This window comes from Poecilia mexicana, unplaced genomic scaffold (genome assembly GCF_051168715.1).
Source record: "Poecilia mexicana isolate PSO_F unplaced genomic scaffold, ASM5116871v1 scaffold_4, whole genome shotgun sequence".
Lineage (NCBI taxonomy): Eukaryota > Metazoa > Chordata > Actinopteri > Cyprinodontiformes > Poeciliidae > Poecilia > Poecilia mexicana.
The window spans coordinates 26,898,822-26,921,173 of record NW_028263373.1 but is presented as its reverse complement, the minus strand read 5'-3'; the positions used below and the strand labels follow the sequence as shown (position 1 = coordinate 26,921,173).

At 39.8% G+C, this 22,352-nt stretch overlaps 2 protein-coding genes across 3 annotated transcripts in view; both read right to left on the bottom strand.

Annotated features, from left to right (window-relative positions):
• Positions 1 to 9,458, bottom strand: part of ryk (receptor like tyrosine kinase) — a 40,739-nt gene extending 31,281 nt beyond the window's left edge. For both annotated transcript variants that reach the window (XM_014974709.2, XM_014974716.2), the window contains exon 1: positions 8,697 to 9,458. In XM_014974709.2, coding sequence (XP_014830195.2) covers positions 8,697 to 8,925 — 229 coding nt within the window. In that variant the 5' untranslated portion in view covers positions 8,926 to 9,458. The remainder of the gene's footprint in view (positions 1 to 8,696) is intronic.
• Positions 9,459 to 10,599: 1,141 nt separating this feature from the next.
• The window catches only part of sned1 (sushi, nidogen and EGF-like domains 1), a 35,519-nt gene continuing 23,766 nt past the window's right edge, over positions 10,600 to 22,352 (bottom strand). Inside the window, exons 15-31 of the mRNA XM_088005135.1 lie at positions 21,769 to 21,942; positions 20,897 to 21,010; positions 20,688 to 20,801; positions 20,481 to 20,594; positions 18,153 to 18,269; positions 17,332 to 17,619; positions 17,064 to 17,247; positions 16,753 to 16,865; positions 15,360 to 15,638; positions 15,127 to 15,268; positions 14,943 to 15,025; positions 13,924 to 14,019; positions 13,594 to 13,710; positions 11,641 to 11,728; positions 11,459 to 11,529; positions 11,313 to 11,375; positions 10,600 to 11,221 (exon numbers count right to left, since the gene is read on the bottom strand). Of these exons, the coding sequence (XP_087861261.1) occupies positions 11,347 to 11,375; positions 11,459 to 11,529; positions 11,641 to 11,728; positions 13,594 to 13,710; positions 13,924 to 14,019; positions 14,943 to 15,025; positions 15,127 to 15,268; positions 15,360 to 15,638; positions 16,753 to 16,865; positions 17,064 to 17,247; positions 17,332 to 17,619; positions 18,153 to 18,269; positions 20,481 to 20,594; positions 20,688 to 20,801; positions 20,897 to 21,010; positions 21,769 to 21,942 (2,123 nt within the window). The 3' untranslated portion in view covers positions 10,600 to 11,221; positions 11,313 to 11,346. The remainder of the gene's footprint in view (positions 11,222 to 11,312; positions 11,376 to 11,458; positions 11,530 to 11,640; positions 11,729 to 13,593; positions 13,711 to 13,923; positions 14,020 to 14,942; positions 15,026 to 15,126; positions 15,269 to 15,359; positions 15,639 to 16,752; positions 16,866 to 17,063; positions 17,248 to 17,331; positions 17,620 to 18,152; positions 18,270 to 20,480; positions 20,595 to 20,687; positions 20,802 to 20,896; positions 21,011 to 21,768; positions 21,943 to 22,352) is intronic.

Below are 22,352 nucleotides of genomic sequence, written 5' to 3'. Positions count from 1 at the left end.
GTCAAGTTTTCAACATAAACCTTAAATGTGCTTGTTATATATAAAAGAAAAAAGGATGCATCACTTTGCTACTAATTGTCAACACTAAGACAAAGAGTTAACAAGGTCCAATGGTATCTCATTTCACAGTTTAATCAAAATATATTTTTTTAAATGTGAGGGAAGTAGGTCAGTCGTGCTAGCTTGACTTTGACAACCTTACCATGTAGATGTGCTGTGGAATTCAGTGTTTCGGTTCAATAAAAAAAACAAAAACAAAAACAAAAAAACAAAAGGCTACCCATCCACACTCCAAGTGATGGATCATCAGTAGAGTAGGTGCTTAAATTAGCTAATCAACCACCGCTGTGTTCAGATGTTATTAATCGCATGACTACAAGCGATTAATAAGACATCAAGCCTAAAAACCTAACGCTGTAACGGACTGACTGTTCTGTTCTTTGTGTGGGAAATGTCTGCTTGTTTTTTGGTGTTGAATCCTGACAGATTTGTAATCTTTGCTCTGTCAACTATTGGACCTGTTGTCCCTAACAAAAATGCATAATATAAAGTTTTGTTAATCTAATTATTATAAATAGAGGAGTAGGCAGTTTACCCTGTTCAGGAAGGAAAGAAAGCAAGGTGCAGATGTTCACGAGACTGAAACAAGCACAGCACACTGCATGTCCACCTGGCTCCGCCCTGCTCTGCTCCCATCAATCACACATCCCAGATAATTTACACCTGCAGTTACAGCAAACACCAAAATGGAGCTTAAAGACGTTAAACAAAAGCTAAGAACGGGAGACGTCACACTGCATACTCAAATTATGGTGGGTTTACTTCGAGTTTAGGCCTATAATTTATGTTAATTAGCCAGGTTGGGTCAGACTTGGTTGAATTTGTTAGCTCTCATTATTAATGTGGGTAACAGAGATCTTACCAGTCAGCACAGCGGGGAATTGTCATAGTCAGACTGGTCTACTTGTATCCTGATCAGCCTAAACATGCCATTAGATCTGAGTATAACTAGGTACTGGGTTTAACTTCAGACAATATATTTGAGAGCTGCCAAGTGTAATCAGTCTTCTGCCTTCAACCACTATCCAGCTTCACAGAGGTTTGCTAAAGGGCACATCAACTTCTCTTTCAAGTGTTGGCAGGGAGAAACGATGACTCATTTCTCTTTCAGGTTCAGAAATTAAAAGCTGAACTTGATACCCTGGTGGCGAACCTCGTCATGAGTAAAAAATGGAGTGAAGCAAACGTGGATGCCTTATAAAGACTGCTTTAGAACCCAACAACAGACCAATCAGCACTAGGACCAGCAGCTTTCTGTGGCGTTTCGGTCTGCATGTTCAACTCTCTGACAGGCTGGGGATGACGTTGAAAGGAGAGAACAAAAGACGGCAGTGGTCAGGTGGTCAGGTCCGGAACAGATGCAACAAAGAGCTAGTTGTGCGCAGAGCCCACAACTAGCTCTAAAAGCCTCCTTCACTGAGTGTTTGGGAGGTTTCCATCAGGCCGACCTTTCTCTAGAAAGCCACAATAACTGGGGAGGCAGAAAATGATCCGCCTGAGGCTCAAACAAACCTATAGCAGGAGGCAGGAGGAAAGGGAGCCAAAGATACAAGTTTGAGAGAGTGAAGAGAGTGAATGCATGAAAACTATCCTGATATGACAATGGAACAAGACCGATGTCCTCACCGTTGCATTTGTTCCCTAACCCCAATGAAGGTTTATATGAATACTAGATAGGATGCATTTGATGAGAAAGTGGTGATTTCAGAAACTTTGACATGAACATCTCTGCGATTCAGTCAGCATCACTAACGGTGCAACATCCAGATGTAAATATCATGGGCTACTTTGTTAGGTTCACATTTTACAATCAAATGAATCAGTTTTTTTTGTTTTGTTTTTAAACCATTCTAGTATTTTTCACGTTACAATGATGTTCACAGCAGGGTTTGACAATACGTCTGCAAAACTTACCACATTATAAGCATCTCATATCAGTCGATAGATAATTACTGATTGTTGTTTCAAATATCTGAAATACTGCTACACTGACGGCGTGACCCTTCCTGTTTTATCCAGTTTTCACATCACACTGTTGTTGTTCATTTCTAAGCAGTTTTATGAGGCACAATGGTGAAACCTGAAACTGCTGCTGTGCAAGTTACTCAACAAGATGTTGCTAGGTAACCAAGGAGTAAATTAATTATAGTTGATATCACCAACCTCATCTTTCCTAAATTTACCTCTCAGCATGTCCTGAGAGTATAAAATGAGACAGAGTCCCTGTGGTCTTATTGCCATCTGCAGAAATGCATTGTAATATTGATGGAACCACATGGCCTTGTTTTACTGAATACATTGCATATATTTTAATGAAGCATTTAACAAAAGAGACGTGAATATGAGCAGTGATTGAGTCTTGCAATGATTTTATGCAACTTCCTAAAATGCAATTAAGAATCCTTCAAATTTGGTCCCTGATGGCGCAACAAAGAATTTGGGTGTCCTTTTGTAATAAAGGAAACATTTTTTGCTTTAATTTTGAGCAAGACCGCAAACATTCATTGGCTAAATTCAGTATTTCTGATGAAAGAGTAATTGTATTCCTGAGAAGAAAGTAAAAATTTCTTGATCAGAGCAATCGATTAAAAAAAAAAAGTATTTTTAATAAAACACTGTGTCTAGTTACAGATCAAGTCTCTCTTTAATTGAAATACTGCATATGAAGTAAAAATAATTTTAAAAACTTCACATTTTAAACTAAGAAGAAAAATCCCACCCGTACTTTCAACTTGGCATCTCTTGCTTGCGTTGGAAAATGTCTGGACATCACCGCTTTGTGGCAAACCAGATGCAACTATCTAAATCAACAAGCAGAACCGAGTCCAGTCCCCTCTGACCAGAGCCTAATGCTAAGTGTTTACAGGAACCCTGCAACAGCATCACCAGATGCTACAAAAAGGTCCCATTTAAAAGCATCTTACAGGCAGAGGAAACACACACATTCAGTACCAATCTCTGCGGTTTCCTTTGAGTCGCTTCAAAGAGGCCGTGCATCAATTTTCTCCTCTTCATTGTCACGCGCCTCAAGGGAATAAAACAAGCGAGCCCGAGTGCCGCAGTTTGCCGATGTCCCGCTACAGCGGCCACATTCGTGTTCATACGTTTCTCGAGGGAGTTCCCCAGTTCATTACATAAATATGAACTAGTTTCTAAAAGAATTTTTTTTTAAAAACTCTAGTTGCCTGTTTGTGTCAACATGGATGTATCTTTAGGCGACGCCTCAAACACACCATCCCTGCTCGGATATTTTTGGAACAGGATTCTCGTTTTGAAACGCTGGAGTGTTCGCTGAAGAACAAACACACTCTGGTTGTTTTTTTATAGTTTAAAAGGAGATGCATTTCCTTATAAAATGCATCATCTATTAAATAAAAGCTATAAAAATAAGTTTCTTGTATCTCGTTTAACTGTTTAGACAGTATTTCCACAGCCTAGACTTGAACAGGAGAAACATTTCAAGATCAGTTGACATGAAAAATGGAGAAAGGACAATGTGATTGGGATCCAGAATGCCAACAACGCACGCACGCACGCGCACGCACGCACGCACGCACACACACACACACACACACACAATGGGTTTCAGTTTTACAGAACCTCATGTGAGTGGGAGCAGCTCAGACAAAAGATGTGAAAGCAGGAGCTCCTCTGTTCAGCCAGAGGATTCCTGAAGAGTGGCATGGAGAAAATGAATGCTGCTGCCAATCATGCCTCTTTTCCAAAGCCTGGGCTTTGCCTTTCAGCCTCTGAGGGGAGAGAGAGCCCAGAGAGAGAGACAGAGAGAGTGAGGGAACAAGAGAGAGAGAAAAAGAGAGAGAGGGAGGACCCGACATGCCCTGAGCTGTTCAAAATGCACGGACAGTTTGATTCAGAGTATTTCTGAATCTGTAAACTAAACCAAAAGGCTCAAGCATGAAGTACATGGTGCAGCACATGATGGAGAGAAACAGGATTCCCATTATTAAACAAATTGTTTTGTCACCATTAGAGGGGCGGTATTATGTAAAATCAACTTTTTGATTACATCATTTGCAATGTTACTCTCTCATCAAAAACATACATTGAGTGCTGCTTTGATTCTTTCATTCATGTTTGAGAAATCCTTTAATCTCCCATGGCAACCATTCAGCTGTGCAAAACATCTGGTTGGACCTAGTGTCGCGTTCGAGGCAAAGCTTCTCCTGCAGTTTCCAGGCTTCCAGCCTCACAGAGCAGCCCTCCTCTGTGACTCCACCACTCAGCTCCTTTAGACTAGCCAGTTGCAATTAGCAAACACCTGGTGGAGCTGCTGAGCTCATTACAGCAGCTTCTTCTCAGTGCAATCCTGATTAAAAAACATTGTTAAAGGGTTAATAGAGGAGCCATGTTGTGATGACTTCATCAAGGCTGAGTTTCAAAAAGAGCAGGAGCTTATTAAAGAGACAGAGGCCCAATTTCAAGGCATTAAACACAAAGTCATATGGCTCAATGGATCATGATGTCTCTGTGAACAAAATTACCCTTAAAAAAACATATTAATCATCAGCATGAAAATTATCGAGCTCGTTTTATTTTATCGTGATTAGCTGATTCATCACTTATTGAGACAGGCTGAGCTGCAGGCTTAACTTCTAAAGACGAGAGAAGTTAAACCAAACCTGGGAAAAAAATCCCCAATCTTTGACTTCAAAAATGAATTTGTACAAAATCATGATAAACGATGTCTGTGCAATCTCAGAAACCACATTAAAATCCTAACAACCTGTGCGAGTTAAGTCAAGAACTGATGTGGGAGATGAAAGAGTACAAAACAACGTGAATCCAACACAAGTTTCAGGTTCAATATCCGCTAGTCACATGGAAAAGCAATTAAGGGATGCCGCCGGTCTGTCAGCCCGGACCAGAGCTCAGCTGAGGTAGGATGTTTTCCTTACCGAACCCTGGGGAGTCGGGCTGTTTGGGAAAGTTATCATCTGCTCCAAAACCAGAAAATGTATGCAAAAACTGCATCAACCAGAGATGCTTAGAGAAGTGCCTCAGTGTTTCGGTCTCTGCACAGAGAAAATATGAACGAGCAGGAAGGGAGTAAATGTAAAACTGACTCAAAGTTTCACCAGTCAGTAAAACATAAAAAAAAAATGTGGAAAAACATAAATGTTCTTTTGGACTGCAGCTACAATGGAGAGGAGAGCTGAACCTGATGTTAAACAGGAGTGAGATCCACCACCAATGATTCTGATTTAAGCAATAGAAAACTAATAAACTGTATATTGATCACCAAAATACATGATAGGTTGTGTCAACCTTCCAGACCTGTCAGGTCTTCTGGTTCTGGTTCTGCTCTCCATCCCCAGAACCAAACATAGAGAAGCAGCATTCAGTTCAGTTTTTTATGCACCACAAAATCTGGAACAAACCTCCAGAAGACTGCAAAACTGCTGAAACACTGAGTTCCTTTAAATCAAGGCTAAAAACCCGATCGGTGTAGAGCTGATACTGGAACACAGATCAATATGTATTGATGTGTATTCACTTGATGATGGCATTTGACAAAATGTAACGTTTATGGCTTGTTTGATGATTGGTGGCTGTATGGTGTTTTTACGGTGTAAAGCACTTTGAACTGCCTTGTTGCTGAAATGTGTGACAGACAACCAAGAAAACAGGTTTGAATTGGTGCTTTGATGGTCGTTATCAATGTAATCATGTTTAATTAAAATCTGCAGACTGTTGGATTCTAACCGTGAGTTTCAACCTCTCCATCACTTTCATGGTGTTGATAGGGAGTGCTTTCATGGTCCTGATCGCTACAGTGGAACCCCAACCTGCTTTGGACCGGGTCAGATTCCATAGAAACAGATACGAAATATCCTGAACTGAATGTGAAGTTCCTGAAATCAGTGCACTGTTTTCATGTGTGCCTTTATGTGGAGCATACAGACTCAAAAATAGACATTTGCTGATAGAACAACACTGGGCAAAAAAAAACAAAACACTTTAGATAAAAAAAATCCTGCTATACATTTATTAATCCAAAAAATAAACAGATTAGTAAACAGTATTTTTCTTTTAGCTGTAGATGCATCCTTTGCTACAAATGATTCACTAAAGTTATGTAATTCCATTTTAGGCAATAACATACATTTTTGACTTCTTATTCATAAAAGTATTTGAATTATTGGCTTATTTGCATCTTTTAATGCATCTCTAATATTGTGGGGGAAAAAAAGACTTAAGCATTTAAATGAAAAAGATGCACAATGTGACAATTTTTTAGCCGATTAATCGATAGAATAATGTTTGTACTGGTATTCCGTTCATTGGAGCCAAACTTTCTGCCCGTATTTTCAAATGACATAATTTAAGATGTCGTTTGGTTTCATATGTAACTTTGCAAACTGAGGTAGAATATCGTTTTTAAAAAGAGTATGCTCCTTGCATAACGTTTTACTCAGTTTTTTCCTAGTTGGACTGTTAAAGTTTGATGCAGTATTCACTTGAGTCACCAGATGTTCCTTTTATTACATCTTAATATGTTAAGCGTAATTCCTGGATGATGGCGCATTTCCCTTTTACAATGGCTGTTCAGTCTGGTGTTGAATGAGTTGAAACATCAAAGCAAACTAAATATAATCACAAGCAAACCAGTCCTTCTGTTTGATGATTAGCAGAGCTGAATAACTGCATTTTCACTGAATGACCTGGCTAACACAATAGTCTTGTGACACCATGTACTTCTACCTGCTGATAAAACCACTAAATAGAAAACGATATCGCTGTTGACCCACGAACAAAGGCTAACGCAATTACATGTTGATGACCAACTCATTTTTGACGGAACTCCAGCAAAAGTCGAAAGCCTTCTTCTGATTTCGCTGTTTCAGTTTCTGTGTTAATGTGGAAGGAGCCACTCCCACACAGTCTAAACCCTAAAACAACAGCTAAGGAGCAATGCATACACTGACTTAGACTTGGCATCCAAGAAGAGAGTAACCTCATGCCATTACATGCAAAGAAGATAAATTAAAAAAATAAATAAATCAAACATCCAGAGTAATTCACAGCTTCCTCACTTTTGGTCTTTTTGCCACTATAGATGGCTGAAATGACTGATATGGCCGATGATTGTACACACTGCACCAAAGACATGAATAACAGCGTGCACAGCTGTGCTAAAACAGACGACCACGTCATAAACTACTTTGTTGCTGAGGCTTCAAAATGTAGGATTTGGAGGTTGTACGTTTGTTTGTGTTGCGTACGTTTTTTTTCTCTCCCTATTTTAACGCAAACAAAAAAGCCTCGAGGCCGTTTTGTTCCTTCTCTTGATTAAGTGGAAATTGAAAAACTTTTTTAATTAAGTGTGAATTACTCTGCTATATATAGTTGGCTGGTAATTGGGTTTAGTTTATAGCCAGCGAAAATATCTGAAGAGATGAGCAGGAACAAATTAAAAAAAAAGAAAAAAAAAAAACTTACACAAAGATGATTTCATTTCAGATTAAAACACTGAACTGACTGAAGGCTGAAAATGACTCATCTCTTTGTATTTTTATGCTTTTCTACTGTTGTGTAAAATAAGCTTAAGTGGTTAAATGAAAACTTTGCGTAGATTTTTTTTCTATCTGATTATCGATTACTAAAATAATCCTTAGTTGCAGACGTGGATTAGAATGATCTTTTCAGAAACCACAATCTGTAGAATGTGATAATTATTCAATTAGTCATCAGAATAATCTACAGAACAATCAATTACTGAAACAATCGTTCCTTTCAGGCCTATATTTAAGAAGCAAATACTGATTTCTATGGGCTAAAGACTAAACTATAATTACATTACATTTCTTTCTAATCTTTATTATTAAGTATAACTTCATAAGAAAATAGGATATTGTCATACAAGCACAAATTCAATGTATTTTATTCTGATTATATGTCAAACAAACACAAGATAGCGCAAAACTGAGAAAAAGGAAGGACAATTACACAGTTTTAACAAATAACCAGAGAAGTGTAGCTCTGTACTTAGCCTAGCTGAGCCAATATTTTGAATAAAACGATTACAGCCAAAAGTCTCGGGGTTCTTTTTCCTGCCAGCTTATCAGATAGAGTCTAAAGTTTTTGCTGATTATTCTTTGCAAAATAGCTCAAGCTCAGTCGGTCAGGATGAATGCTGGTCCAGGAGTCCCAACTGGATTTAGGTCAGGACTTTGAGGGGGTAATCGTTAACGTGATTATGCTTTGATCTAAAGAAAATTTGGGCTGCAGCTCCGGCTGTACATTTAGTGCTGGAAGGTGAACTTCTCCCCCTCTCTCAAGTTCTGTGTTTTACTCTGTATTTAGCTCTATTAAGTCTGACTCAGCTGAAGAACAACTACCCCACAGCATGACACAGCCCTCACTATGCTTCACCGTGTGGATGGTATGTGTAGTGTTATTTGGGTAACTTGCTCGCAATGTATTTTATTCATTAGTATCAAAATAAAATGTTCTTTTTCTCGTTTTCCTCTCACCTCAGTTACCTGCTGTTTTTGTTGTGTTTATCTGATCACATCCCAATACCAGACGCTAACGTCTAAGTATGAATACCTTAAATAGAAACACAGGCAGACTGGGATACATTCACAGCTGACTTTATAACAAGGCCTACTTACCTAGAAACTTCTTCACCTCCTCCACGCTCATGTAAATGTTGACACGAGGGTTGTCGTTGTTGTTGTTATTGTTGTTGATGTGGACGCCTGAGGGAATGCTGTGGCTGGCGAGGCAGCCGGCGCCTTCCAGCAGCAGCAGGAAGAAGAAGCCCCCGAGCCTCCACAGCACCGAGTGAGGCCAGCCCCGGCTCTCAGACGGGCTGCCAGCGCTCACAGTCAACCCCAACATAGCAGTGGTCGGGTCGTCTGGCTCGCTGTTGTGTTCCCTCCTCAACAGTCGATAGTTTCTTTCTCATCCGTCCGTGAAGTTAATCCGTGGAGGAAACATTACGAGTTAAATTACGCCGCAGCGTCACTAATCACTGTAACTATTTTAGCCACAAATCTGTTTTTTTAAAGTCTTTTCTTTCGTGCTGAAACAGGCTAAGTTAGCCAGAGGAGGCTAACTTGAGTTTAGTTGTGCTAACCCTCGGCGGTCAGACTGTCGTTCACCGTGCTCGCGCTCAGATTTACGACGTTTTCCAGCCGAATAAGAGACGTACTGGATATCGCCACATTGATGCACATTGATTTGTGCGGTTAAAAACGAAACAAGGGTGAAAAAAGTACCCGAAAGCAGTAGAGTCGCTAATACATGAAGCCTTCTCCCTCCTTGGTATGTCCTCCCGTTGCTTTTTCCTCACTATCTCAGTTTTCACTCGGAGCAGGGAGGAGGGGGGCCGCGGAGACGCTCGCTGCTCCCACCGCAGGAGTTGAGTGCTGCCTTCAGGTGCTGTGGGAAATATTTCTGAAACACGTCCGATTCAGGTACGTTCGAGTTAAAACGAAGGTCCATAAATGCTCTGACTATTCTGTAAATGTTGGAATATGCGTCCCAATGAGGCGCATTTGTCAGATTAAAAGTAGACAACTTTTAAGTAGTTATTGTAGATACTTTTTAGTAAATCACATTATTATGGTATTTTACACTGAACAGTCGTATATGCATTAGCTGAATTATAGAGATTAGGTTTTAGAGCGCGAAAGCAGGACCTCACCTTGACTTGTGCTTTAGAAAAATAGGATCTTTTAAAGCCACATAAGCGAGAACTCAAATTTTATATCATAATGACGGAACGTCTGAAATTAGAGGTGGGCTGTGTAGGGTACTGCATATAGGGGGAAAAAATGCTAATTTTACATTTTATCCCATGCATGTCAAGCCTTAAAAAAGGGTTTTTTCTATAACATCGTCTCACACAATGTTTTTTTTTTAAATAAATTTAACTTCTAGTTTAACAAATGAACATACAGATTAAGAAATATCCAATGGCACAATTACTCCTAACAATCTCTTTGAAATGAATTTAAAACCTTTTTTTACTGTTCTTGTTATATACTTTACTGTTATACATTGACACAGGTTTGTGGTGGATTTCCAATAGTAACTTCTGAGTTTCTGTTGCCTACAGTATAAATATAACATGGCACAGACACTCAATTATTTTAGCCACTGGTCAAAGTCTGGATGAGTAGTAATATTCATATAGTCACCACTCATAGAAGGATGATAAAAAATTAGATGTATCCAAAACTCACTGTTAGAGGACTACAGAAAAGAGTAGTATCCTTTCTGGAGTCACCAAGTTTTCATAAAGGCCAGATGCTATCAATATGCTAACTAGACAATTCAGATAAAAACCTACTTGCCCCGGCTAAAAAAAACTGATAATGGGTCACAATTGCATTTTTTTATTGGAATAATGAACCAAAGCATACTGCCAAATAAACACATAAATGGTTCACCAGACTTAAAATGAACCATCTTCAGTGGCTTGACTTAAAAATATAGAACTTTATTCAGATATAATGAAAAAAAAGCCACTTATTTTCTAACATTCAGAAAGGACAAAGAAATCTCAAACCATTTTTATCATTTTTATTAATAAAATATCCACCTACAAAATGATCTATAAACACTATTTACAGAGTAGCAAGCAGTGATGCCCGCTAAGACAGAGTAAGATATTTTACATAGAAAACACTTGGCAGAGGAGATCGATTCATGGGCTGTGGTGAGAATGTATTGTACATTTTCTATTGTTTCATAAGGACACATGAGGAAAATGTAGGGACTCTGAGCATTCTGTGATTATTTCCCTGAGGGACAAACCTGCAGCTGGAGCACAAATAAAACCCTCTCCTTGTGTCTCTGCATGGAAATGAGGTATATAAGGTCTCTTATCCAAATTTGCTTAAAACGTGTGAAAATAGTATCTGCCAGCAAACGTCATAAATAACGTGGGGGTCAGTCGTCCGTCGATCCCTTCCTTTTCCTGCAAACAAAACTTCCAGGATGGAAGTTCTTTATCCGGATGAGCGAACAGTTGTGAAATGGTTACAGTGGGTCTTGACAGGGGCTCTCAGCACAAAAAAAAAAAAAAAATCACCATAATCAGATACTTCAAGTAGATTATATACACCAAAAATGTAGCTAGGAGGTTCTCCACATGACAGTGATGACTTTCATCAACATCCAGCTTGCTCTAGAGGAAAGAATGACAGAAATTTTAGTTTGTTTTGTTGAAAATAATGTGCCGTTCTGCTGAGGCATGCAGAAAGGATGTTAAAACCTACTTTGATTTTCTTGTGAAAAAACACAAAACAAACACTATTGCTGCTGTCTGCTTGCTCTTCTGGCTGTTAGGAAAGAAAATACCAGTGTTTCCATTTAGTTAGATGACTATAAAGTTACTTGTGAGCAGACAGCTTGTTATGCTTACTTTGACTTTTCACTGGCTCACAAATCTCCCGATAGCACACGTCCTGCTGTACCTTATATGTCCTTTTGTACCTGCGAGGAAGAAAAGCTCATGTTCACTGGATCCGCTGGGAAATGAACCCCCCCCCTCCACATTCCTCATAATCCAGAATCTGCATAAGTAGACGAAGTAGCAGGACTCACTGATAGTGGCACACTCCGCCGTCCCAGACAGGTATGCTTTTAGTCTCAGAGTAGAGCCGGGTGCATGGGTGGGGCACTCGCTGGCACACTGAAACACAGCGGACACACGAATGCCGTAAGAGCTGCCAGGAGGGGGAACAAGCCTGCTAGATGGCTTAGGGGTCTTGCGGGATGGAACCGGGCCCTTCTCGCTGGCTGACGGATGGGTTTTAGGACAGGAATGTTTAAACAACTCTGACACTGGATATTTGGGTGCAGAGCAAGATTTAAGGGGAGCAAGGGGTATGTCCAGTGTCTCATTCATCAACGTGTTCTTAGAAGAGAAGTCAAACTCATAAATCCTCCTCTGTTTTGGCAGAGCTGGGTTTTTAGTAAAGGGGTAAGAAAGTGTGTTCCCTCACTTGAGCGCTTTCTGGTCAGCCGCTGCTTTTTAACACTTTTCCGTACTTTTCGTTTGTGTCTTTTTGGCTCCAGGAAGTTGTAAAGAACGCATATGTTCTATGTTCTCTTATGTTCTATGTTCCTTTTACAACAAATAGTTGTAAAAGGAGATCAATAGAGATCATTTTCACAAGAAAATTGAGATACAAGGCTTTTTCCCCAACAGCAATGAAATCTTTTGTCCTAAAAGTTTTGGAACATTATTCTTCAGCGGGTTTATTAATAAATTGTCTCATTAATTAGAGGAAGAAGTTTATAATCTTTAGGAATTATTTTTATGATAGTTTGCTGATATAAGAGGTCATTGCTGATTGTTAGGTGTCATACTGTTTTAACATTTTTTCAATCTTTCATTGCTTCAACATTCTGAATGAAGCTTGAACACCAAGTGTACACTATACAAAAGTATTTGCACCAATTAAACATTCACATTTTGTCACGTTGCAACCATGAGAAATAATGCATTTTGTTGTGACGCTTTGTTATAGAGCAACAAAAAGAAGTGAAAAACTGTGGAATGGGAGGAAAGTGATGCTGGGTTTTGTGGCATGTATTTACAGCTGATCACACTAGAGCATCTACTTCCTTATTAAATTGGCTGAACTGCATTTGTCTTTATGTCTCTCTCCCTAAATCCCTGCTTCACTGCACAAATAAAGTTTGTGATTGTGACACGATAAAACGTGAAAAGGTTAAAGGGGTTTGAATTCTCTGACTACTGAAAATTTATCCAAATTGATAATCCTACTGGATGTAAACATTTGAGTTCCTGTAATTTTTACACGCAGAAAGGCAGAAAACAGTTAGAAATGAACCGTTGTTCATGGCTTTTGTAACATTCAAGAATCAGTTTACCATATAAAATGGCAAATTGCTGTTAAAACTGATGGGAAACTGGGACTCATGGTCTAAAAATTACCCAATGAAAACAGACTATGTCTTTAGAATAGAACGTTTCAGATGCTGAACAATGGAAAGCATTAAATAAGAAATAAATTATTTGTTTTATAGTTTGTGTAGAAAAATTCTTAATTTTGAAGCATAATTATGTGTTAGAGCACAGTGTCGCTTAAAGCTGTACACACCACTGTTTACCAGCTCTATTAATAATCAGCTCTACTGAAAATATATATCTATGATTTAACAGTTTTCCTGCATAATTCAACATAAAAATGAACAAATCTGAGGGCAAAATAGAACTGAAAGGTAAAACAACTTGGCTGCAAAAGTCAGATTTCCTTCTGAGGCCTGTGTTGGCCGTTCCAAAACTTTAACTTTCCTCTCATTAAGCCATCCTTAAGTGGATTTGGACTCACTGTGATGCTGACTTTTAAAACTTTCTCTTTGACTCCAGAAATAAATCAGCAGGTGCTTAAATTAAGGACTAGTTTCACAGTGTACATGACTAAAGACTGAGAATAAACACAAGACGTAAAAAACAATGTCAACTGGGATCAGAGTCTGAATCACGCGGTTTCTATGTGGAGTATAAGAAGACAAACACATACTTACACAGTTCACACTGTCTGCCCTTGAAACCCGTCGCACAGCTGCACACGACGGAGCCCCTTTCACTCACACACGTCCCTCCGTTCTGGCAGATCAGACTGCGGCAGTCCTGGGGCGACTCTAAAGACAGCAGCTGCCATTAAAACCCTCAGAGCAGAATGAGCTTCAGTCTCATGTTTCAGGCCCACTAGTTCACATCATCCACAGCTGATACTGTCTGCTGACAGATTCCAGCTCTACTCCAGTGCACCAGAACAGGAATCTTGTGCTTTATTTTTTGCTAAAATATTTAAATTAAAAAAAGAGAAAGAGAGAGTAAAATGAAATACCTACCAGGCTGTGTTCTCAAGGCTTTTTCTTCAATCTCTAGTGCAAGGCTAATTTTGTTTGTTGTTTCTTCCATCTTTTCTAATCTGATAGGTGGAGGTCCTGCAAGGCAAAATGAAAAGAAAAAAAGAGAAACATTTCCTGTCATGTATCTTTGCGAAACGAGGAAATGAACGAATTACTCCATGATGACTCTGACAGAGTTTAGATGTGGCACAGGCAGGCACTGTATACATTCCTCGTCCTGAAACGATGTTTTGTCGAAACGCCATTAAAGGTGGTGGAGAATCTTAAAGAGGAAATGTATTCTCGAGAGCAAACGATAACATCTGGAAAAAGGTTTTACTGTTTAGCCTATATGCTGCAGGAAGTGAAAGAAACGTCCAAAATCCTCAATAGAAAGTTAACTAAGAAAAAAGCTGAAAGAAAAAGTGAACATGGTTTTCAAACATTTTTACAGATAAAAACCTAAAACGTGTGGCATTCATTTATCATCCCTGACACCCCTGAATACATTTATGTGCAACCCACTGTCTTCGGAAACATTGAAAATGATTTTTCTCCTTCCGGTTTACAATTGTGCAATACCCTGTGCTGGTGTGTCACATAAAACCTCACCGGTTTGTGATTTTAACATTAAATTATAAATTTTTTTATGTTAAAATAATAAAACTTCCAGTTGTTCTAGTTTGGAGTTCCTCTATCAAGGCTAAATCTCCACCTTGCTTAGAGCCTTGATTTATAACAACTGGAACTTTGATCAACATATTTTATTTATATTTACTTGATAATTTTGATGACGACATCTGACAAAATATAATGTTTATTGCTTGTTTCATAAATGGTTACTGAATTATGTTTTTATGGTGTGAAGCACTTTGAACTGCCTTGTTGCTGAAATGCAAATAAAGCTGACAGACTAATATAATAAATTGCACAAAGCATACTAAGGAGACTGGAACTATTGTCTTAAAGTAAAACTTCTTCAATATCTTTTAAATATTCACACTATCGTTTGAACTTACTGGTACGATGTCGGATCACTTTTGGCGTTAAGTGGGAAAACCTAGCCGTTATCTTCCCCCTCCGGTCAACCAGCTCAGTGTATCTGCAGCACAGGTACAAACACTGCTTAGCTTTTACAGTGGACCTGCTGCTGATGCTCATGTTTTAGGGTAGAGTGGACTGTAATCAGACACCTGCTAATACCTGAACAGCTCTTCCGAGTTCTTTATTTCAGTGCTGCCGCCCAGGTCTTGAGGGTGAGATGTGGGAAATACGCGCCCGGTCTGGATCCCAAGTCCCGTTACCGCGGGCCGCTCCCTCCTCCCAGGTCTGACCTGCGTTGGCACTAGGTTAGCAGAAGGAAACAACAGCAGAGTAATTCAAATGTAACTTATTAACATTTGTGGACAGACAGAGCAGTAGGCACGGAAACTCACAGGTGGTAAAAGATAAGTGCTGCGGTATGCTGTGGATCTGTTCCTGTCCCGTGTTTTTGACAGACATGAGAGCGACGTAGTAGTGATGTCCTGGCGTCAGCTCACGTAGTGTGTACGACCCTAACTTCCCATTAGGCAGGAAGCGACTCCTGGTATTCAGACCACGGGTTACGTTGATCACAAAGCCATCTGGGACGTGTCGCACATGGCGGCTCCAGGTGATCAGCGCTGAATTGGGGGTCACATGCGACAGGGACAGATTCTGTGGGGGATAAGGCCCTGGGGGTAAAACATTTAAATGGTCAGATTATGAATTTTTTTTGGACTTGTGTCATATAAATCTCTCATAGCACTTCTGTGGAAAGGTTCTCCACAGAAGTCGTCACAAAAAAATCAGAACTAGGGATGCAAACAATTAATCGACTTAATATTAATCATCGATTAATGGTTTATTAAATTAAATTAGTTCTAATCAATGAACTAGTAGTAACGTCCACTTGGACCTTCTTTTAGTGTTGTAGTTTGGCTACTACCCAGCAGAGGGCACCACTTGTCATCCCTAAACGGAGCCAGTTGACACAGAAACAAAGATGATGGAAATATCACGAAATAGGAAAGAGAAACGGTGCAAACAGCCCAGTATGGGATTCAAATCGCACTTTATATGGGTTTGTTTTGAAATATAAACACTCAACAGGCTGCTTACATCTCACCATAATAGGGCTTAAAATTGAGGATGTGATGACAGAAAAGTGGAGGCACAATGCAGAAAAACCATTAATGTGATGGATACCAATAAGTAATGCTGTAATGATGTAATGTGTTTCATGAAGCGAAGTTTTAACTTTCCTTCAGTAGCAACCATCTGTGAACATCTCTCTGTTCACGGGAAATCAAGTGTTTCACGTATTTTATACTTTTCATCCCTTATTTTTCTATTTAGCAACCTGAGAGGTTCCTGTTTTGTTGTATTTATAAATATGTGTAAGTTTATTAATGTGAGAAAACTGCGATTTCCTATTTATTCAGTCAGTGTTTAACACAGCGAATACTAAATTCAGCATATTCTGAAAAATGTAGCCCATGTTATGAAAAGATGGCCGGCCCTCTTTATGGAAGAGAACACTCAAGTCTTTGAGAAAATGGATGCTTATTAATTAATCATTAGTCGACTGATGAGATCAATCAACTCAATGGATAACTGGCATCCCCATTAAGAATACACATTTTATCTCTGGTCAGATCCTGGGTATCATGATGTTTAGGATAAGGTTTCAAAGTGCTCACATAATTTGTTTTCTGCACAACAACTTTGAGTTGGTAATCTTTGTGAATGGAAAGATTGTTGAAACAATGTTGAAACCTAATAGTGTTTGAGAAACTGTCTACTTACTTGTCCAGAATTGCAGAGGTCCTGCTGAGTGACTGGTGGAAGGAAATTCATCCGGCCTGATCCCACTTTGAGTCAAAACATCCACTGTATACATGTGAGCAGCCTGTAATGAACTGTGAAACACAAGGAGGGACACACGTTGTGTTTACTCATCCTTAGTTTTGTCCAGAGCTGTTTGAAACTCTACATATGTGGAAAAAGTACTGCCTGCTAAAAAGGACTCTGTCTTGTACAATACATCAACACCTCCATCTAGTGGACAAAAGTGGAACTGCGGCGGTGCCACTAGAATATTTCGTGCAAAGTCTCACCTGAAAGTGTGCTCAGTGACGCTCGAGTTGAGCGCAACAGTGAGAGGCTCGGTCCCATCTGAAGGCATCAAAGAGACATGGACCCTGCTGACGGCTGCATGATGAGCATCCTGGACCAGCCAGCTCAGCCAGACCTGGGAGGACGACACATTGACCAGCTGCAGCTTTTCCACCCGCTGCGGTCCTGGCACAGAAAGTTTGATTGTTGAAACTCAAATTATTACATTTAAAAAAATAAGTAAATAAAAAAACATAAGGAGATGCTCACTTGTGCGAATTAGCGCAGTGGCAGGCTGGCTCGTGTCGTTGCCATAGGCTTTGAGTTTGATGGAGACAGTGGAAATGTTGTACAACATACCAGGAACCAGGTCCTGCAGAACATGAGTGGAGCGCTGCTTGTCCAGGTAGTCCGTTTTGGGGGTGCTGTTGCCCAGGGGGGCATAGGTCACAGCGAACATGCTGAGCACTCGGTGGGAGTGGTCCGGCTGATCCCAGCGCAGTTCCACTTCGTTCTCCTCCACGCGCAGTACATGGAGACCAGACGGGGGCAACAGGTCTGGGAACAGCAGCAACCTTGGATTTTTATTCTACACAATGCGGTGCTTTGAAAAAGTATGTCAAATTAAAAAATACACCACTTTATTGATCCTAAAGGGAAATTAAATGTAATTCATTAATTCGATATTCTTCAAAGAGTGAGCTTATTTAACTTATTAATTTACTGAATTATGAATTTAATTTATTTGTCTCTGAATTTAATTTCACATTTTGCAATATAAAAACCCAAAACTGTCAGTGTGTTTTATTGGGATTGAATGTGACAGACTCAACTCGGCCACCTCTGAAGATAACTGGTTGCACTAGCAGTATCAGGTGACGCAAGTCTAATAATTCAGATTTTCAGTCCTAAAATCCCTATTTCATATTGGTTCATCACACAAGATCTAAATAAAATACATCAAAGTTTGTGGTTTTTAGGTGACAAAATATGAAAAAGTTCAAAGGGTTACAAATCCGTTACAATGCTCCGTAACCACATTGTTGTCTTTATAAATTTGTGAGTGCAGTCTGATTGTTGACCTTACTGACCTTTCTCGCAGTCTTTGCCTGTGAGGCCCACTTTGCAGACACAGTTGTAGTTTCCTCTCCTGTCACTCCAGCAGCTGCCTCGAGTTCCACACGGTTTCAGCACACATGGGTCCTCCACTTGGTGGTGACAAAGACAAACAGTGGCAATAAGATACTGTAGTTCATGTAACGACAGTCTAAGAGACATAAAGGTTATGTTAATCCCATTTAATGCTGAACAGCGATGGAATTAGAAGTGTGTTGTGTGTATAACCACAAAAAAGATAAGTCGAGGAACGTATGGAAATGCGAGAAACCAAAAAGGACAGGTTTTGTCTGTTTTGTTTTTACAATTAATTGACTTTATGGAATTAAAGACTGTGTGAACTTAAAATATTCTGTTTTGCTTCGTCACAATTACTCCATTTGCTCCTACGCATCTAAAACCTTTTTGCATTTTCACACCTAATAGTCCAGTAGACTATTTGATTCTGACCAAAATTGCAACATTTGTTACATTTTCAGCTAGTGAGGTTTGCTTTCACGCTGCACCGTGTCAAACGATCCAAAACAATTGAAAAACTGCTGTTCACACCCTCGCCTGTGGTGGCGCTGCACCAAGAACCACTGAAGGAAGGGACTCAGAAACCTCCAAAGAAGACACAAGTGGAAATTTCTTCTTCACAAAATGTAAACAAAAATGGAGTAGCTTCAAACTGAGGCAGTTGTAGGATTTGTTTTTGGCTTTGGTAAAATACTACAAGCCTTTTCTCTAACATTAGACTCTTGCGTTTGTGTTGGTTGTATTTACCCAGACTGCAATGTGCTATAGTCCTCTTCCTGTTTTTGGATCAGAGACAGCATTGGAAGTGCGCCAGAGTTCACTGCAGCTGAACTGAAACGTAGGCTTTTAGGCAGACTGGATTTCGCATTTTTGGTCCCCCTCAGAGTTGGATTACGCATTCACACCTCCCCAAAGAAACTAAACTTTCTAGGCAAACAGACTAGAGTTTGATTAAAGTGGACTAAAAGGGGCTGATGTGAATACACTCTTCATGTACCTTACTTACTGGTAAAGATACTATCACTATATCCAACTCTAACAGTTAAGAAGAAATGCTGGCAAGCACAACAGTTCAAGGAGTTTTGTTCCCGTTTTACTCGCTTTTGGATTTTCTGTGTGAAATTTATTTTCGTATTGCATTTAAAAACAACTGTGAGCTTGGTGGGTGTTCTGTCCATCATCATCTTGATTGTCTTGTTGACAGTAGGATTTGGTTGGCACTGAAATTTTTACATTTTAACGAGAAAAACTCTGAAGTCATGTTGTCCCAACTTAACAGGAGTCCTTGGACTGAGCTGTCTTACTTGGCGTCTAATTAGAAATGCCTCATAATAAATACAGGGATAAAAATGGATCCTACATTAAAACTTGACTGTCAAGTCAACTTTGTAAAATAATCCTTTTTCCAGTTAAGGCATCTGACAAGAGTTAAGCCTAATTCTGCCTCCAACAGCAATACGGAGACAGTCCGATGCTTTTATTACCCATCGCCTTGATTATTGCAGTGCTCACTTTTTACCATCAGCTAGGCTTAAATTACTCGCCCACAACTCAAAATGTGACCACTTGATTTATAACTGGGACTTACGAACATGGCTACATTCCACAAACTTTGGCCTGAGCAGTGTGGATGCATAGAGGTAAGCTATTCCACAATTTTGAAGCAGCTGCAGCAAAAGCTTGGTCTACTCTGCACTTCAGTTTGGGTTGTGAAACACCCAGGAGAAACTTTGACCAGGATGCTCCTGAAGGCGTGTGGACGGTTGAGGAGAGGATGTTAAATACAACCCGAATGCCAGAAAGGTTCTTTAAATTTTAACACAATAAAAACTCATAGACAATCAAATCACATGAGGCAACATGTTATTCACAACAGCACATAATGTAGCAAATATTTAAAATGAGAAATTGTACATCTTTATTCACTAAATGCTGCAGGCACCAAAAAAGTTGGGATTGCAACCATATTTACCATCTCTTTTGTTTTTCAAAACAGTCTGAAGATGTTTTGGGATCAATATTCCGATTGATAAATGAAAGTTTTTGATGCAGTGAAATCTGGACTCTTTTTTTTTTTTTTTTTTTTTACTGATTACAGACCCAAAATTACCCTTGCAATCTAATTTTAAACGCAAGACCTAAATTTCAAAATTGGGTATTGGATACAAGGACTAAAAACAAAAGGGAAGAACTCCTTTGCAATTTTAACACTGTTTCTGACAGAGTTAAGAGATAAATGTGAAAATCTCAAGGTAAATATCAGAGACTCGGCAAAGTTTACTTACACATCTGGCAGCGTTCCCCAAAGAAACCGTCTTTACACGTACACACGTAGTACTGTCTGTAACCCCGACACACGCCTCCGTTCAGACAGGGGCTGGACTCACAACCATCTTGCTCTGCACACAGACGTTTAAACGTCGGTAGAATTTGTCCTTTTATTTCTGCCATTGGCTAAATGTGCAATATCTGTGGTTGAAAAGCTACTGCACCTATTTCACAGTTCTGTCCTTTGAAGCCTTGTGGACAGTGACACAAGTAGGAGCCAGGCTGATCCTCACATGTCCCCTTGTTCATGCAGGGCTCAGACAGGCATTCATTTGCATCTTAGAGGAAATGAAACATTCACATATAGGAGCTGTATACGTGTGAATTTTCTTTTGTGTTTCTGTGAATGTCATGGAACTACAGAAAGCCTTACCAATCTGACAGCGTTTTCCACCAAAGCCGTCCTTGCAGACACACTTGTAGGACCCAATCTTGTTCTGACAAGAACCGCCGTTGAGACAAGGCTGTGATAAGCACTCGTTAATCTCTGTCAAAAAAAAAAAAGAAACAATTGAGTTCAGGTACATGTAAAGTAAAGCATAACTCCAAAAACCACTGAAGGATGTTCAACTTTAATTACGGACGTTTCCATTGATCATAAAATTGCACAAATTGGAATTGTGCAAAATAAGTTTGTGTAATGGAAACACGGCGATTTTGAAAAAACTCACATTTTTGCACAAAGAGTTTTCATGCTGGGATGAGGTGGTTTTTCAGCCATATAAAATTTTGTGAATTTCAAAAAAATGCAATGGAAGCACTTTAGTTTTTCTGCCTCAAGCCAGTTTGTATACAGCTACAGCAGTGTGCACTTATTTGTAGACACTGGCCTTCTTTGACAATGCGCAGCTGCCTCCACCATAGCTCTCACAGCATCAATTTTGTTAAAACATGTAGCTGCTCCTCAGCATAAGTTTGTCTCTCCAACACCTGAACAGCATCTCCTCTCCTGGCTGTTGATGAGCGCTAGCATTGTGGCTGAAACATGAATACATCTCCTGTAACTGTTTACATCGATCGCCACCATGACTTTTAAATGACTTATTACAGACTTATTCACATGTGATTTTAATTCTGCTTTTTATTCAGTAGAAACATCGCAATTTCTGTTCTTCGATATGAGCAGCATATCGAGAAAGTTTTGCACAGATTTGGAAACGCAGCTACTGTAAGAACAAAACAATTTTTCACATGGGCTTGCTTTGGGGGTTGGAGAGGGTGCATGTGTTGTTGTGTTCTACAGACCCTTACAAACGGGCGGCTGGGTCCATTCTCCCTGAGTGCCGCAGATGCTCTGCGTGGCTCTGGGCACAGACGTGAACCCTGAATGGCAAACGTACGCAGCAACAGAGCCTGGTGTTGTCGAGGAGAACTGGACTTCGGCGTGTTTGACATGGGGGGGCGGCCCGCAGCCCAGCTCTAAAACGAATGCAAACACGCCGATAAATACGAGCATGGCTGCATAGTAACAAGACGGTCACAGTGGTCTCCCACCAAAGCACACCAAAGGTTATGGAGGTGCTTTCCATCGAGAACCGTCTGTATTTGTCCTGCTAAAATTACCTCCAGCGTGTTGTTAAGAGTGTGTAGACATGAATCACCGTGTCTAATCACGTCTTACTTTATATAGCCTACACAGCCATCTATATTTGTAAATGCGGGGCCTCTAGTGCAGCAACACCGCTAAGATTATCTTTAGATGGAAAGCTAATATCTACGCACTTTAACAACTCAGGATATCCTCCGGCCTCGTCTAATCTGTCCAGGGCAACATCTTGCAAATGTCAACATCAGAGGGAGATTAAGACATTGTTGCCCGGTGACACAAA